Source organism: Scyliorhinus canicula, chromosome 16 (genome assembly GCF_902713615.1).
Source record: "Scyliorhinus canicula chromosome 16, sScyCan1.1, whole genome shotgun sequence".
Taxonomy (NCBI): Eukaryota; Metazoa; Chordata; class Chondrichthyes; order Carcharhiniformes; family Scyliorhinidae; genus Scyliorhinus; species Scyliorhinus canicula.
Genome location: NC_052161.1, coordinates 66250278 through 66268809, shown reverse-complemented (window position 1 = coordinate 66268809; position 18532 = coordinate 66250278). Strand labels below are relative to the sequence as shown.

The following is an 18532-nucleotide window of genomic DNA, read 5'->3' as shown; positions in this document are numbered from 1 at the left end:
AATTCAGTGCATTGTCTTTCTCCAAAGGGATTAAAAAGTATAAACACACAAATAATAGAAATGAACATAACGTGTTCTAATTGCATGGAAGCTTTGATTTCAATTAAGAGAATAATTCATTTACGTATTCACCAGAGTAGAGTTGGCATAAACTTTTACTCATTTGGGTATTTTTCATCTGCAAATGGAGCATTAAAAAAAATCTTTCTCCTGTTAATCCCTTATTATAAACCCTGTGATCATTTAGCAGCAGAAATACATTTCAAAGTACAGATGAAGACTTCAATTACAATTTTTACTCGTGCTTTTAATGTTTCATAAACCATAAGCTACTCACCATCCTGATTTGGAAATATTTTGCCGTTCCTTCACTTTCGCTGAGTCAAAATCCTGGAACTCCCTCCGAACAGCACTATGGGTGTACCTACACCACAAGGACTGCAGTGGTTCAAGAAGGCAGCTCACCACCACCTTCCCAATGGCGATTAATGATAGACAATGAATGCTGGCTTAGTTAGCGATTACAGTCACTTTCCTGTCGAGACAATGCCCTATATTGTTTACCCACTTCAGTAAAGAGACCAATTCAATGTTTTTTAAAAATTCATTCAAGAGATGTGGGCATTGCTGGCTAGGCCAGCATACATTGCCCATCCTTAATGTCCCTTGATAAGGTGGTGGTGAGCTGCCTATTTGAACCCTCATAGTCCATGTGGTGTAGGTACACCCACAGTGCTGTTCCAGGATTTTGACCCAGCAATGGCGAAGAAAGGGCGATATCTTTCCAATTTAGGATGGTGAGGGGCTCATGGTTCATAATGCATTAAAAAATAGTACAGTGCATTGTTCCTTTGAGGGTTAAAATCTAAGCTCCAAGTGATTTCTCCCAATTTCTATGCAGCAGAAATACCGTTCTCCGATATTAGTTAATTTTCTTTTCCTTGTGGTTCCTATGAAACTTTGGGAAGAGTTCTGTGTTTACAACTTGTCATATTTTTTGAGAAAACGTATCATCTTTATTTCCCTCCTCCCCTTGATTTCTCATTTATGTTGTACTCTAATCTAAAGCACCAGGCAATTTTGCCTTGCTTTAGGTCAGCTTCAGTTTTGACACCATTCCTTTCATGAGCTCTGGTCTTGATTACCTGAAGCATGCTTGAATTAATGTCACTATATAGGTTTTGCACACCACGCCAGCTGATTTTATTGCCACTCATGTTGCTTACCAGGCTTCCATGAGAAGTTTCCAGCATTTTCTATCAGGAGCATGTATGACCTGCACAATTGTCCTGAAAGAAAAAGATGACTTGAACACCAATATTGAGGTGGTGCCATTTGTTCTTCCACTGTGATCCTCTAAAGTTTCTATGTGAGGAGAAATCTCTCATGCCTTTTTTTAATAAAAATTAATCCAAGAATGTCACCATTACAAGATAAAAAGAGATTTCAGCTGTCACAATCAGCTCTTTGACCAAGCTAACAAATCAACACTGTTTCATGTGGCTGAGAGCAAGGTGTTCGGGATTGATGAGGCTCATCTCTTTCAATCAGAATGATTGTGTTAGTGTAGTCTTCACACTATCTTGGGCCACCTTGACCCTGTTAATTGGGGTAAAGATGCCCATGCCTTTCTGACCTCCAGCAAGGAAGCTTCAAGTGGTACTATTGTCTGAGTACCAGTTAAGGCTCTCATACAAGTACTTGGTTATTAGATGCTGTGTCTTCAGTTGAAACAACAGTCAGTATAAAGGATGTTCCAGTTACCTCCTACAGATATAGCACAACATATTGGTGTTTCTCAGTGCTGATCCACTTGTTTCAGATGACAACTGTCCTGCATTTATACCTTTACACAAAAAAATCTTCAAGGCAATGCAATATGTTTTAATTGCAAAACAAATACACTGGTTAAATTATTCAGCATCTTGCTTTGGCATATGTTGCACCAATTTCAGCAAACAATAAAAGGAGCAGAAGCATCTATGCAGTGAAAGAACAGAAGGAGTTTGGAGGGTGATGCAAGATTTCAGATCAAAATTTTAATTCTATTTAAACAATCTCCTTTTTTGACTGATGGAATAATCTGTTGTGTTTGAAGGATAGAATTAAATCAGAGAATGAGGAAGATCATATTAAAGATTAATAATTCACTTTATCGCTTAAAATTCTTCATGGAATGAATATAGATATATATGCATATAAATTGTTGATGTGTAGAGTTAAAACTTTGAATTTATAGTTCAAGCCAAACAGATTTGTGAGATAGCACATACTGCTTATTTTTTTCATGATTATATATTGCCTTTTACTTTGCAACTGCTGTGCTCTGTTGGAGGTGTGGAAAATTTAGCATACTTTGTTCTTTTTATGACCCCATTTCTGTCAGTTCATTAACATCTAATTGAACTCTGCATGCTGCTTTTTTCTAGATGATTTCTTTGACGCCCATGGTATGTACATGGCTAAACATTTTCTTCCATTTCTATTCCTTCTGCCTAAGTGCATTACTATACATTTGACCTCTAGTATATAATTTGTTGGTCCTCTAAATAAAGCATATGCATGTATTCTAATTCTGTAATTGTTGATACTCAATGACTGTAATGTTTGATGATTTATGTTAATGGCAATGCCAGCTGCTGCATGAGTTAAAATCTGAAACCAAATCCTTTCTAAGCATTTATATATTTAACCATTGTTTGAAAATTGATTAGTCAGAGACAAGTCAAATGAATCAGCATAACTTGTGCAAAGTTTCATTACATAATGGAGAAAATTGTACCTTGTATATATTTTTCATAATATGCATAATGGTTTATTCTCTCAAGGGAGGAGAACACTTTACATTTCTTCAATTAAATGTGTGCATTACATTCGATAGTATGCAGCTAGTTAATTCAGAGCTCTATTCTTTTTAACTTTTTTCAATGAGAAGAAACATTGTTTTCTGGGGAGCCTCACAAATACTTAATGAAAATTATTTAACAGCTGCCTTCCCCAGTCAATATTTTTTACAGCACTGTTTTGAGATCAGACTCATCCATGCTCTTATGCTATTATCATGTGTAAATATGTGTGCATATATATTATATGTTTGTATATAGCTGTTCTTTTAATGTTGAGGATTACATTGGATGATATTACTTTGTCTGGCTCCTCTGTAATGGAGAGGGGTCAGGAAATTCAAGGAACCAGACTTGCGCTATGTGTCGTCATATTTTACGCAGGAAGTGACCAGGTTTACAATGTACCTAACGAAATGAAAGGAAAATATATTCCCTTAATTTGTAGGCTAGCAATGTTGACTGTATCGTTGGCATCCGGTGTCGTTGATGCAGCAGGGGGTGAGGGTTAAACCTGAAAGAGCCAACTTTACGTCGATGTGGCCTACCAGAAATGTTAATTTTCAACCTGGGAAATGAGCTGGGAAGAGGACTGCAGTTCTCATGGTAGGCCCCCTACTCTGCAAATACTGTGCTGCAGGAGGAATCAAGCGAAATATCGGCACCAAACTCTATAACCCAAACCTATAGCTTCTAGTCTGCCACGGATTTGCTGCACCCAAAGGTGGCAGATGGCTTTAATCAATGACTTAAATGAGAAATTAGAAGCGCAAAATGAAAGCTGAAAGTGTAGAGCACAAAGCTTACCATTCAGCTGGATATAGCTGCGATAATCTCATTTCTGTGGCGTTTCCTTGTATGTTCACTGTCCTGTATTGGCTCTGGGTCCGGGAACACTTTAAATTTGAAATCCTCATCCTTGTTTTAAAATTCCTACATGTCCTCACTCCTTTCTGTCTCCTCCTCCAACCCTCTGTCTTACCCGCACATCTTCAATTCTGGCCCCCTGCTCATTAATGATTTTAATTGTTCTGCCATTGCTTGTCATGCCTTTGGCTAACTAGGTTCAAAGATTTTGAATTCCATCCCTAAACCTCTCTGCCTCTATATATCTTTCGCCTTTTGTTTTGAGATGCTCCTTAAAACCTGCTTCTTTAACGAAGATGTCACAGGTCCTAAGATCTCCCATGCAGCTCAGTGTCAAACTTTGTTTGGTAATGCTCCTGTGAAACACCTTGTGACGTTCCCCTATACCAATGCTGTTATATAAATGCAAGTTATCGTTGTTATCCTTTTATAAAGCTTGGCTTGTATCTGATTATTTCTCAAATTAGTTTCTGTGATTCATCTATCGTTAGAAGTTCTTTCGACAGATTTTTAATAATGTTGGGAGTTTGACTGCTTACTGCTTCAAATAATTCAATAAAAGTTTATTAAGCATGACCTTTCCTTCTAAAATTCATGCTGACTATTCTTCATTATATTTTTTGTTTCTAGATGTTTTTCTATTGCAGCTTTGAAAATTATCCCATTAACTGGTTCATTGTTCCGTGAATTTGTTTTATGGACCTTTTGAGAAGATTATTCCCCTTACTCAGGAGACCTTGAGGGTGAATCTTGGGGGAAGGGAGGGGGGAAACTGGTTGACACTGCAGCTTACTGAACAACAACAGAAAGAGTAGCCAAGGATAATGCCATGGATGTAATTTACATGGACTTTAGATATAGAACATAGAATCCCAACAGTGCAGAAGGTGGCCTTTCTACCCACCGAGTTTACACCAATCCTCTGAATCAGCAACCTATCCAGTTCTCCGTTCTATCCTTGCAACACCATAACCTGCACATCCCTGGACACTAACAGGCAATTTTTTTTATCATGGCCAATCCACCTAACCTGCACATCTTTGGACTGTCGGAGGAAACCCATGCAGATATGGGGAGAATGTGCAAATTCCACACAGACAGTCACCTAAGGCCAGAATTGAACCCCCGTCCCTGGCGCTGTAAGACAGCAGTGCTAACCATTATGCCACCATGCTGCCTTGGATAAGTTGATGTACAACGAAGGTCAGAGCAGCAATAAGGCTGCCCATTGAGTCTGCTCCGACGTTTAATCATGGCTGTTATTTTTCTCATCCCCATTCTCCTGCCTTCTCCTTGTAACCCCAGATCTCCCTATTAATCAAGAACATATCTATCTCTGTCTTCAGGGCTGTTAGATAGATTCTTGATTGACAAGGGAGTCAAAGAATATAAGGGGTAGGCAGGAAAGTAGAGTTGAGGCCACAATCAGATCAGCCATGATATTATCAAATGGTGGTGCAAGTTTGATGGACTAAGTGTACTATTCCAGCTCCTAATTTGAATGTTTGTATGGAAACATAAACAGTTAATTTATTTTGCGCTCTTAATGTGCAGAATTTTTTTTTATAAATTTAGATTGCCCAATTATTTTTTTTTCCAATTAAGGGGCAATTTAGAGTGGCCAATCCGACTACCTTGCACATTGTTTTGGGTTATGGGGGTGAAACCCACGCAGGCACAGAGAGAATGTGCAAATTCCACACAGACAGTGACCCGGGGCTGGGATCGAACCTGAGTCCTCAGCACCTTAGGCAGCAGTGCTAACTACTATGCCACTGTGCAGCCTTTTAATGTGCAGAATTAAGTCATCTTGATAAGTTTATCAAAGTAAATGAATCATTTGTAAACATGGAACGGAACAATGCAGAAGTTGTGGTTTTTAAATTGGTGTTTGGCTCTGGTTGCCACTGTTCATAGAATAATCAAATCTGTTAACCACATCAGAAGGATAATCAAATCAATGAATTTCACCCATAATGGATAAATGACAACTCAGAATCATATCTTGTAAAGGTAGCCTAAATAATATAGGGACAGACTGAACCCACTGTTCTGGAAATTGAGAGATGCATCAAATATTTCTTGTAATATAGTTGAAGAATCATTGCTTATAAAACCAGTAAGTGTGCAATTTGACAGGAAGATTTAACTACAGTGGGGATGAATGACCTTTCCGAGCTTTGAAGGTGGTTTAGACCATAGTACTCCCAGCGCTATGTCCTGCGGTCTAATTTAGTGGATTAGTAAATATTGATTTTCTGGATCTTGCATTCTACTTCTTTTTTATTTTTCAGCTGCATTTAAATTATACATCATTTAACAGTTAAAGGAAAACTAGCTATGGTGAGTTGACCCTTAGAAGATTTCATCCGTGAAATCCAATGGGAGTTGTTTCTTCTCTTGCACTGAAGTTAGAGAGGTTAGCCCAGGTTTCTGCTGACCTCAGTAGTTTCCTCAGTGATTTTTTTGAGGGCTCCCTGAGCCATGGGTTCCCACTTCTGACCCAATGCTTGTGAGGTGGCTGTTGTGCTGAGGTGAGCAAAGTTGTACAGTCGATACAAGCATCTGTTGTGTCTGGTGATAAGAATAAGCAAATAAACTAGACCTGCAACAATCACCAGAATTCATTGCATACTTTAGGCAAGATTCTCCATTTCCCAACACCAATTTCGTAATCAGCAATCCATGCCCCCATCAGTTTTTATGATATAATCGGGGGAGGCGCCTGTTTGACGCAGGTTTCACATATTCCGCCCCCTCCAAAACGGCATCGACGCAGCGTGCAGCGCACGCCATTGGGACGGCCTCAGGACATAATCTGTAGGCCCTCCCTTGATGCGACAGGTTTACGACGGCGCAGCAGATGTGTGAACCCAGCCGTGCGGGAATCTGGCGTTGCAGCTGCAGACTGTGTCCAGCGCCACCAAGGTCGGGTAGGAGCCGTGCTGCTGGCCGGGAGGACTGGTGAGGGCTGGCCAGGGGGTGGCAAGGGAGTGTCCGGGGGGCACTATCTGGCAGGTAGGGTCCGCGCACGTCTGGCACCATGTTGTACGGCATGACCGCTGCAGGTCATCGCTGTGTGCATGCGTGGCCATGGACCTAACAGTTCTAAGGCCGTTTATTTTGTGCAGGCCAGGCACTTTACGTGACATGGCTTAGAGCCCCTCACCGGTCGAGGCACAGGTGAGGGTGCGCCGGCAATTTTTTCCACATAAAACGCCACGGATCCTCCGCACTTGGCCTCAGAATTGGAGAATCTAGCCATTTATTTTTGGGATTTCTCATCTTTGCTCACGGGCTTGCAGGGTGACTGTTGGGGATGGCGAGTGGTAACATTGTCACTGTAGAGCACATTTTGGCTCTCTTCTCATGTTTGATGTTGACTGGCTGGCCACTCTGACTCTTCAAATCAGAACTCCTTTTTTGTGAAAATATTTTAATTGGTATTTCAACTAACAGTTATAGAGTAAACAAGAAGAAAGAAAAAAAACTGGATTTCACACGTAAAGTATCATGCAATGACATTGGTTTGAACGGCCAACCTTGGGGCCCTCCTTATCACCGTAGCAGTAACTGGGCTCTAAGTTGGACAGCATTTCTATTTGTACAACAAGAGTTCAATTTTCAAAACATTCTGTTGGGTTTCATTTGGGTTCCTGTTACTTCGCGATAGGAATTGTTTCTCCTTTGTGTATCTTGGTGTGTTTAGGGTCTACCCCTCGTTTGTCTGTAGCGAGGCATGAATTTCAGAGAGGTTCTCTGGGATAGGCAGTGGTGTAGTGATGTTGTCACTGGACTAGTAATCCAGTGACCAGGTATAATGATCTGGAGGCCTAGGTTCGAATCCCATGACAGATGATGAAATTTGAATTCAATAAAAATCCGGATGAAAAATGATGACGATGAAATAATTGTTGATGTTGTAAAAACCCACCTGGTTCACGAATGGCTTTGGGGAAGGAAATTTGCCATCTTTACCTGGTCTGACCTACATGTCACTCCAGATGTGGTTGACTCTTGGTGCTCTGAAACGATCCACTTAGTTCAAGGATAATTAGAGATATGCAAAAATGCTGGCCCAACCAGCAATGCCACGCCCCATGAACAAAACAACTTGCCGCCTGTAAGCATGGTATCATAGAGATTCAGAAAACAGTATTTGTATTTCTCTCTCACATTCTCCTCTCCCCTCACATTTTGTTCCCCCACCCTCAGTTTACTTTAATATTAATTTTACTGTGTGATGCCATTTGTTCATGTATATTTTTATTTACTTGTCTTTGTTTGAAATATGTGGGCTGTGGTTTCCATCTGAAGCCACAGCGAAAATAATAGCTGAACAAAGTTTTGCAACATACCTCATTTGTCATTTTGCTTAAGATGTGAGCATGTAGTTGAATCTTGGATTTTATATAAGTGTGCACTCAAGTCCTAAGATTTGTGACTCATTGAACTTCTCTCACATAAAAGGTAATTAAACTTGTTTATTGGCATTCATCTCTGTTGATGTCTTTATCATAGATGGAATATTATCTTGGAATTTTCATTTTTTGAGACTTTGGCAGAACTACAGTGCTGCATTTTCCAGGTGATTGTTGAGGTTTTAGTGGATTACATAGGGGTCCATTCCTTCACTCATCAATTATTATCATGCAATTAAACAATGATATACAGTGGTGGGTATCCCTCTTAGACTATAACTCTGCATAGTTCAACAGTGGACTTAAAAGCTATTGATTGGAAAGAAGTGACCAGATATTGATTTAATTTGATACTTGGGGTCTTATTGAATGCCTGCTTCAGTTTAAATGCTATTTTTGGGATTGTGCTAAGTGCTGAGGGCTCCAGATACAGCATGTTATTTTTTTGACGTACAGTATACGTGCTCCCATTGTTCCTTTAATGGTTTAGGGTTGATCGACATGCAATAGAAGGTGCTCCCTCTGCCCCATATGTGAATTCCAAGGAAATATTGTCAAGAGGTTAGCTATCTGCACTAGATACTTAGGCTTGAGGCAGGAGTGGTGGGGGTGATTGGTGGTGGTTAGTGCTGGCAGTGGGAGCTGGATGAGGCCATAATAAATCCAATGGGTAGCCTGTCCATCACCTACCCATCTAAAACGGCCACCAATCCCGTTCCTATGCTTTGGCCCACCGCCAATGGCAGCAGGAAGCTACACGCCCCAAGCCGGTGGGAGGATGCAAATGTGTCATTTGCAGTATTTGCATCCAATTAATAGGCTGGAAACCTGACTCTCCATGCCGCCATGATGCTCCAGGATTGTCAGCGGGCATGGATTGGTGCAGGTATTTCCAAGCATGTTCCTGGCACAGTGGACACCGCAGTAGGTCAAGGGAGTAAGTGTGTATCGTAGGTGCCCCTCAAAGTCCATCAGGTCCCCCACAATGAAAATCCTGATGCTCACAGCCCCCCATCAGACACCCCCATTCGAGATCCCAACAGAGACCCCCCCCCCCCCCCCCAACCTTCCTGCTGTGTGCAAGTGGAAGTCAAAATACTTAGCTGTCTTTGATGTTGTGAGGGGCTGTCAATCATAGTAGAAGTGTTTATAAACATTGTGGTTGGCATCAAAGCAGGGTAATGGAGATGAATTCAAGCGCGAAGGGGAAGATCAATGAACAATCCATTAAACTGGTGTGATAAAACTCAATCATTGGCTAATACAATGTATTGCTGTTAGAAATTTAATGGAAGATCTGCATTTCAAAGGCTGCCAAGGGATTTCAAGCCCTTTGAAGTGTATTGGGCTTTCCAGGAAGCCTCTGACACTTGTAACAGCTGGTACTTTGAACACTTCTCTCTGAGGCAGCAGATGTTAGGAAAGGGTAACTGAAAACGCAGTGATTTTTCAATTCACTGCTTGGGCTGCTCTTCAGATCTCAGGCAGGGATCTCTAATCTGATGGAGGGATCTGATGAGACCTCTCTTTTGAGATCAAATGGCGATCTCTGTTGAGGTCTCCGTTGGGGATCTCTGTTAATGATCTGACAGAGTCTCTGTTGGGAGTCTGATGGGAGTCTCTGATGGGTGGGTGTCTGATGGTTCCTGTTGCGGGTCTGATGGGAATCTCTGTTGTTGATCTCTATTTGGGGTCTGATGGGGATCTCTGTTGGGGATCTCTATTTGGGGTCTGGGGGATCTATGTTATGGGTCTGATGGGGGTTTCTGTTGGGGATCTCTGTTGGAGACTGATGGGGGGATCTCTGTTGGGGGATCTCTGTTGGTGTTCTCTGTTGGGTATCTCTGTTGGAGACTGATGGGGGGTCTCTGTTGAGGTCTCTTTTTGGGGTCTTATGCGGATCTCTGTTGAGTGTCTGATGGGGGATCTCTGTTGGTGTCTCTGTTGGGGGTGTGTTGGAGACTGATGGGGGGTCCCTGTTGGGGGTCTAATGGGGGATCTCTGTTGGTGTTCTCTGTTGGGGATCTCTGTTGGAGATTTATGGGGGTGTCTCTGTTGGGGGTCTGATGGGAATCTCTGTTAGAGTCTCTGTTGGCGGCCTGTGTTGGGGGTTTATGATGGAGGTCTGATGGGGAGTGTCTGATGGGGGTGTCTCTGTTGGGGGTATGTTGGAGACTGATGGGGGTCTCGGTTGGTGGTCTAATGGGGGATCTCTGTTGGTGTTCTCTGTTGGGGATCTCTGTTGGAGATTGATGGGGGTGTCTCTGTTGGGGGTCTGTTGGGAATCTGTTAGAGTCTCAGTTGCCGGCTTGTGTTGGAGGTTTATGATGGAGGTCTGATGGGGAGTGTCTGATGGGGGTGTCTGATGGGGGGGTTTCTGATGGGGGTTATCTGATGAAGGGTCTCTCATAGGGTAACTCTGATGGGGAGTCTCTGATTGGGTGTCTGATGGGAGGTTTCTGTTGGGGTCTGATGCTGGTCTCTGTGGAGGTCTGATGCGGGTCTCTGTTGGGGCATCTTTTGGGGTCTCTGTTGGGGTTTGATGTGGGATCTCTGTTTGGGTTCTCTGTTGGTGGTATGATGGATAGCCTTTGTCCGGTGGGTCTGATGGAGGACTGTTGGGAGTCTGTGTTGAGGATCTGATGGGGGTCTCTGATTGGGGGTCTCTGATTGGGGGCCGCTGATGGGGGTCTCTGTTGGGGGTCTTATGGGGGGCCTTTGTCTGGTGTGTCTGTTGGGTGTGGGGGTAATGGGGGACTGTTGGGGGTGGATCTGATGGGGTGTCTCTGATTGGGGGTATCTCATTGGGGGTCGCTGATGATCGTCTCTGTTAGGAGTCTGTGGGGTGTCTTGATGGAGTTTGGTGGGGGGGGGGGGGTCAGGTCACCCTCGTGAATGCATGCTGTGGGGAGTGACCTGTTATTCCCTTGGTGGTGGTGGGGAGGTGCCCCTACTCGTCATCAAAGAACAAAGAATAATACAGCACAGGAACAGGCCCTTCGGCCCTCCAAACCTTCGCTGATCACGTGTGCTATCTAGACCAACTGCCTGTATCCTTCTATACCGTCTGTTCATGTGCCTATTCATATAAGTCTCAAAGGTCGCTAACGTATCTGCTTCAACCACCTCACTTGGCAGTGCATTCCAGGCCACCACCACCCTCTGTGTAAAAAACTTTCCCCGCACATCTCTACTGAACCGCTCCCCTCTCACCTTGAACTTGTACCGCCTTGTGGTTTTCAATTCTGCCCTGGGAAAAAGCCTCCAACTGTTCACCCTATCTATACACCTAATAATTTTATAAACTTCTGTCAGGTCGCCCCTCAGCCTCCGTATCTCTAGGGAGAAAAATCCCAGTTGATTCAATCTCTCCTCATAGCTAACACCCTCCATACCAGTCAGCCGCCTGGTAAGCCTTTTCTGCACTCTGTCCAAAGCCTCCACATCCTTCTGGTAGTGTGGATACCAGAATTGGACACAGTATTCCAAATGTGCCCTAACCAACATTCTATATAACTGTAGAATAATTTTCCAGCTTTTATACTCGATACCTCGTACTATGAAGGCAAGCATGCTATATGCTTTCTTTACCACCATTTCCACCTGCGCTCCACTTTTAAGGATCTGTGGACCTGCACGCCCAGATCTCTCTGTATCTCTATGCTCCTGATGGTTCTGCCATTTATTTGATAGCTCCCACCTGAAGTGGATCTACCAAAATGCATCAACTCGCATTTGTACAAGTTAAATTCCATCTGCCATTTCTCTGCCCAATTTTGCAGCATATCTATATCCTGTTGTATTCTCTGACATTCTTCGTCACTATCCACAACTCCTGCCCGGGACCGCCGAAAATCCCGCCCCCGCCGTGGCAGAAATTCTCCGTCACCCAGGAATTGGCGGGGGCGGGAATCACCCCACGCCGATCGGCGAGCCTCCTGCGGCGATTCTCCGGCCCGCGATGGGCCGAAGTCCCGCCGCTGGGAGGCCTCTCCCGCCGCCGAGGTTTGAACCACCTCTGGTGGCGGCGGGATCGGCGGCGCGAGCGGGCCCACGGGGTCCTGGGGGGAGCGGGGTGATCGGACCCCGGGGGGTGCCCCCACGGTGGCCAGGCCCGCGATTGGGGCCCACCGATCGGCGGGCGGGCCAGTGCCGTGGGGGCACTCTCTTTCTTCCGCCGCCGCCACTGCCTCCACCATGGCAGAGGCGGAAGAGAATCCCCCAGCGTGAATGCGCCAGTGGTGACGTCAGCAGCAGCTGCCGCTGACGTCACCACCGGCGCATGCGCGAACCGGCGAAGGCCTTTCGGCCAGCCCCGGCGATGGGCGCCGGTTTTGCCGCCAGTCGGCGTGGTGCCAACCGCTCCGGTGCGGGCCTAGCCCCCAAAGGTGCGGAGAATTCCGCACCTTTGGGGAGGCCCGACGCCGGAGTGGTTGGCGCCACTCCCCTACGCCGGGACCCCCCGCCCGACCGGGTAGTGGAGAATCCCGCCCTTGATTCCTGCGGAAGACCACTAGTTACAGACCTCCATTCGTACAAACACCCTTCCACTGCTACCCTCTGTCTTCTATGGCCAAGCTAGTTCTGAATCCATCCAGCTAATTCACCCCTGAACCCCATGTGATTGAATCTTTTACACCAGCCTGCCATGAGGGACCTTATCAAATGCTTTACTAAAGGCCATGTAGACAACATCCACAGCCCTTCCCTCATCAATCATTTTTGTCACCTCCTCAAAAAATTCAATCAAATTAGTGAGACATGACCTCCCTCGTACAAAACCATGCTCTCTGTCACTAATAAGACCATTCACTTCCAAATGTGCATAGATCCTATCTCTGAGAATCTTTTCCAACAATTTCACTATCACTGACATCAAGCTCACTGTACTATAATTACCTGGATTATCCTTGCAACCCTTCTTAAATAACGGTACAACATTGGCTATCCTCCAATCCTCTGGGATCTCACCTGTGGCCAACGAGGACACAAATATTTCTGTTCGGGGTTCAGCGATTTCATCTCTTGTCTCCCTCAGAAATCTGGAATAGATGCCATATAGCCCTGGGGGTTTGTCTACCTTAATGCATTTTAACATACCTGACACTTCCACCCTCGTAATAATGATCCATTCCAAAGTGTTTACACATCCCTCTGAGACACCACCAATCAACATGTCCCTTTCCTTTGTGAATACCGATGCAAAATACTTATTAAGGATCTCACTTACTTCCTTTGGTTCTGCACATAATTTCCCTCCTTTGCCTTTGAGTGGACCAACTCTTTCTCTAGCTATCCTCTTGTTCCTAGTGTACGTATAAAATGCCCTGGGATTCTCCTTAATCCTTTCTGCTAGGGACATTTCGTGACCCCATTTTGCGCTCCTAACCCCCTGCTTTGAGCTCTTTTCTACTTTCCTTGTATTCCTCAAGTGCTTTATCTGTATTTAGTTGCCTGTACCTCACATATGACTCTTTTTTCTTTGGGGGGCAGGATTTGCGTTGTGGGGAAAAGGGGGTCCTCAGTATTGGGCCGCCAGCTCAAAATAGTGGCCTGATAATCCCGTGAGCTCCCCAACAGGCTTACATTTGCATGTACAAGGAGAGGGAATCACATACTGGGCCTCGCTCTAATTCCAGCAGAGACCTGGAGCGATTTTACTGCAGCGAGAGAACCTAGTCTCCCAATTGGAGAATCCTATCCTTTATTTGCATGGTCCAGGTACAAATTAACAGAGCACAAGTGGTCCTTGAAGGTCTGCCAGAGTATTTATTTTGGTGGGACATTATGTGGAGTCAGTGGTCCAATAAAAATACACTGCAGTCTACTGTGAGATGGAGTCTTCTAATGGCCAGGCCTTTGTAAAGTGTGTGAGATCTACCTCAGCAGAGTCCATAAGGTGAAGATGAAAATCTTTCTCTGTTCTGCCTCGATCAGTACGTAGTCTAAGCGTATTCTAATTATATAATTTCAAGAAGGAATTAGACATGGCTCTTGGGGCTAAAGGGATCAAGGGGTATGGGAAGAAGGCGGGATCACGGTCGTGAACGTAATGATCAGCCATGATCATAATGAATGGCGAAGCAGGTTCGAAGGGCCGAATGGCCTCCTCCTGCTTCTATTCTCTATGTTTCTAAAGCCATATTATACATTGGTATTATACTATTAGATAGCAGTCTAAGGTGAGAGAATATTTCTTAATGCTGTGAACAATAAAGAGATTCCTTAAGGAGCTCAAGATTGGTGCTGCATGGACTTAACTGATAGGAATATAGATTGTCTTTTTGTTCCAATGTTCTTGGTTACTTTTCAGCCCCTTAGAATGATCTTTGTGTTGGTTTTTCATGAGGGAAATAAAATGTAGGGTAGAATTTTCATTTTAGAAGAAAAAGTTGTTCTTTTGACTTGAAATTTCCTTTGAAGATGAAAAAATATGTGTATTTTAAATAATGACATGAAATGTTATTTATAGTTCATGAAAATATTTGTTTATTTTTTGTATTTGTATTCTTGTTGACTGATTAAAAATTTTATGTGAGATATATGTCACAAGTTGTTACCTCCTAGAATTTCAACAGAAGTGTATTAAAAATTTAGAAACAATATATTTTCTGTTATCTTTTTATTTGCCTGTGGGATGTGAACGGAGCTGGCAAAGCCAGCATTTATGATCATCTCTACTTATCTGTTCCCTGAATGAAAACATTTTGTTTAAAATAGACAATTATAAGCTATAACTTGTGTAAAATGAGATGTGTTTTTTTTTTGCTTTGTCATTTGATCAGTGCAAATGTATTGATGCAATGCTATTTGTCCCAAAGTCTGTTGACTGACAGATTCATTAACCATCACGTTTATCGCTACCTCCTGAGCAGCTTTCAAAAGAAATTTTTTTTGAAAATGCTTGTTGTCACAACACAGAATTTGAACATCTCCATTTTACATAACCTCACTATCTCACAATCCCATTTTGTTTATCAAGTCACAATTTTTTATGTTGTTGATTGACACATCATTAGAGGTTTTAGCGGAACATAAATCCCACACACCACAGCTCTGGAGAATGGGTGGAAAGTCAGCAGGCAAAATCCTTCAAAAGCTCAGAACTTACTTCCAGCTGAAATTATGCTTACCTCTGTTCCCTGAATGAAAACATTTTGGTCTGAGCACTAGATCCAGAGTCTGCACACTATCCCAGGTGATATCTGGGGAAATATCCAAGATGGCTCAAATGACCCCAGTCAAGTCTGAAAAAAATGCATTTTTTGTCACACCAGATAGTTTAATTGTTCTAATGTTCTCATAGATATATCTGTTTGGTAGCAACATACTTACATGTAAACACAGCTTTATTCAGGACTTCTGGTGTTGACATGTAGAAAGAGGTTGCACGTATGGTAGCTCCTGCTAGAGTCCTTGATCTTTGGCCCTTTTCACCCAGTTTCCAGAGGTAATTGGTGGACAGATTTATCCCAGTTGAGAGCCTTTAACAAGAGAATGTCAAAAAATGCAAGAAAGAATATTAGAAAGGGAAGTGTGAGAATTATCCTCCTGAGGAGCTGAGCAAAGTGCGGAGTCCGTTGGAATTGTAAATGGAGGAGGCAAGCTCTTCGGGTGGAGCCGCACCTATTACAGTGGATAAGTTGACGGAGGTAATGGCTGACGAATTTGAAAGGTATTGGAAGGTGTCAGAGATCCTCACAAGATAGGTGGAGGATGCACTGGTCCTGATAAACAAGGCCTCGGGAAAAACCTCTGAGACAATGCAGAGCATGGTGAGGTATTGAAGGGTGGTGTTGCGACACAGTGATGAGCTGGCCTTGCTGGATGCTGAGCTGCGGAGGGTGCAGGACAGGAACAAGGGTCTGAGGGCTAAGGTCAAAGATCTGGAGAATAAGTTGAGGTGGCAGAACCTCTGGATCGTGGGGTTGCCAGAGGGTTTGCAGGGCCTGTGGCCAACAGAATTTTTTGCGTCGATGTTTACAAGTTGATGGGGGAGAATGACCAGGTCCCCTCATTGAGCTGGATAGGGCCCACCGGTGGCTCCAGGCACATGAGCCATTACAAGCGGTGATAGTATGTTTTCACAGCTAATGGTCAAAGGAGAGGATCCTGAAGTGGGCCAAGGAGAATCGGGAGGTACAGTGGGAAGGCAGCAGCATTTGTATACACCAGGATGTTGCGGCAGATTTGGCCAGGAGACATGTGGCCTTTAACAGGGCAAAGTCAGCATTGTATCCAGTGAGGCTGAGAGTCACGCATAATTCCCAAGGCCATTGCTTGAACATGGTGGAGGGAGCGGAGACTTTTATTAAAGCTCAAGGACTTGGATTGAACTGAGGGGGTTTGATAGCGACTTTGTTGGTGGTTGGGACGGGTTTGTATGGGGACGTTGTTGTAAAGCTGTGTGTTTTTTCTTATCTCTCTCTTATCCCCTTCCCATTTTTTGTATAGAGTTGGTGTTAATTTAAATTTATGTGATTGTTTTTTTGGTTGTTTTGGGTTTTGAGGGAGTTTAGGGCTGGGGGAAAGGGGTGGGGTGTTGGTACATTTAGAGTTGTAGGAGGGAGTGGCAAATCTCGGCTCTGGTGTTTGGTTGTTTGAGTTTTGGTTTCTTTCTTTTGTTGTTTACATATGTGAAGTGGGCTCTGGTGGGGGGGGGGGGGGGGGGGGGGGGGGGGGGGTACCTCACTACCAGGCGATGGTTGGATAGTGAATGGGAGCGAAGTAGGGGGGGCCTATTGTTTGCTGGACCTGTTTAGGTAGGTTTCAATGAGCCTAGAAGGTGTGAATGGTGGAAGGGGATGGAGGAGATGGGTGTTGGTTCAAGGGGAAGTTGCTGGGATATTTCTGAGAAAGGGGAGGTGGATGGCTGAGGTGTGGATTGCTGACGGTGACTGGGGGTCATTCTTTGTCCTATCTGCTGCGTGCTCTGGTTTCGGGAATAGGGAGATAGCGGGGATAAAACCTCGCAGTGAAAATGGCTGACTTGAAGGGAGGGGGTATAAAATTCGATCGGTTAAATGAAATGTCCTGGGTTTGGGTGGCCAGTGAAGCATGTGAGTGTTTTATCTAATTTGAAGAATTTGAGAACTGATGTGGTGCTTTTGCAGGAGACCCACTTGTGAGTGAGGGACCAGATTAAGCTTCGTAAGGGTTGGGTGAGTCAGGTGTTTGGGGGTGTTGGCATTTCATTTAACGGGTTCTCATTCAAAGTATTTGGGGATGCAAGTAGCTTGGGATGGGACACAGCTTTGTAAGTTGAATTTGACAAGCTTGACAAGTGGGGTCAAGGCCGACTCGCAGAAGTGGGATCGTCTCCCTCTGTCCTTGGCGGGCAGAATTCAGTCAGTGAAGATGAATGTTTTACCACGGCTTCTGTTTTTGTTGCAGTACTTGCTGTTTTTTTCTGCAAAAGCCTTCTTTGCGGGCGTGGAGAGATTGGTTTCATCTTTTATTTGGGCAGGAAAAGTGGCCAGGATTAGGAAGACGGTCCTTCAGAGAGACTGGCAGTGGACATGGCGTTGCCGAGTTTGGTATATTATTACTGGGTGGTGAATGCAAAGAATGTGCCTATTTGGTACTCGAATCCTGAGACTGTTTGGGTATGGATGGAGTCGAGCCATGTAAGTGGTCGGGATTGAGGTCCTTGCTTCCATTTTCTCCTGGGTGGTGATGGAACTCGGTGATGGTCTCCACACTGAAGATATGGAGACAAGTTTGGCAGCACTTTAAGTTAGGTGCGGTATCGAAGCTGGCACCGATTTGCGTGAACCTATATGTTTGAGCCGGGGAGGCTGGACACCTGGTTTAGGGAATGGGAGGAGAAGACGTGGAAAGGATGAGGGATTTGATTTTGGAGGGGTGTTTTGCGAGCTGGGAGTTGTTGTTGGAGAAATTTGGGTTTTCGCAGTTGGATGCATTTGGGTAACAACAAGTTCACAATTTCATGAAAAATGTCTTTTCGACATTCACTGTGGTGCTGCCATCCTCGTTGCTGGAGAGAGTTTTGTCTCTTGCAGGGATGGAGGAGGAGAGTACCTCGGGGATTTATGGAAGGATTATGGCGGAGGACATAGTATTGGTGGAGAAGGTCAAGGCTAAGTGGGAGGAGCAGTTTGGGTGGGAATGGGAGGATGAGTGTGATGCGAGGCTCTGCGGAGGGTGAATGCTATGACTTTGTGTGTGAGATTAGGGTTGATACAATTGGTTAGTGCAGAGGGCTCATTTGACTAGGTCTAGGATAAGTAGGTTGTTGGTGGGAGCGGAGGATAAGGGTGAGCATTGTGGGAGGGGTCCAGCGAATCACGTGCGCATGTCCTAAGTTTGTGAGGTACTGGGTCTCCTTTTTTAGCATCATGTCGCCGATTCTGGAAATGGAACTGAAGCCTGTCCCTTCGG

General features: G+C 44.3%; 1 protein-coding gene across 13 annotated transcripts in view; it reads left to right on the top strand.

Moving 5' to 3' along the window:
* The window catches only part of pcdh15b (protocadherin-related 15b), a 1980039-nt gene that overhangs the window by 982979 nt on the left and 978528 nt on the right, over positions 1-18532 (top strand). For 12 of the 13 annotated variants that reach the window (XM_038773429.1, XM_038773427.1, XM_038773426.1 and 9 more), the window contains one exon: positions 2430-2450. The exons of the other annotated variant lie outside the window; for it this stretch is intronic. In XM_038773429.1, the coding sequence (XP_038629357.1) occupies positions 2430-2450 (21 nt within the window). The remainder of the gene's footprint in view (positions 1-2429; positions 2451-18532) is intronic. 13 annotated transcript variants of the gene reach the window in all.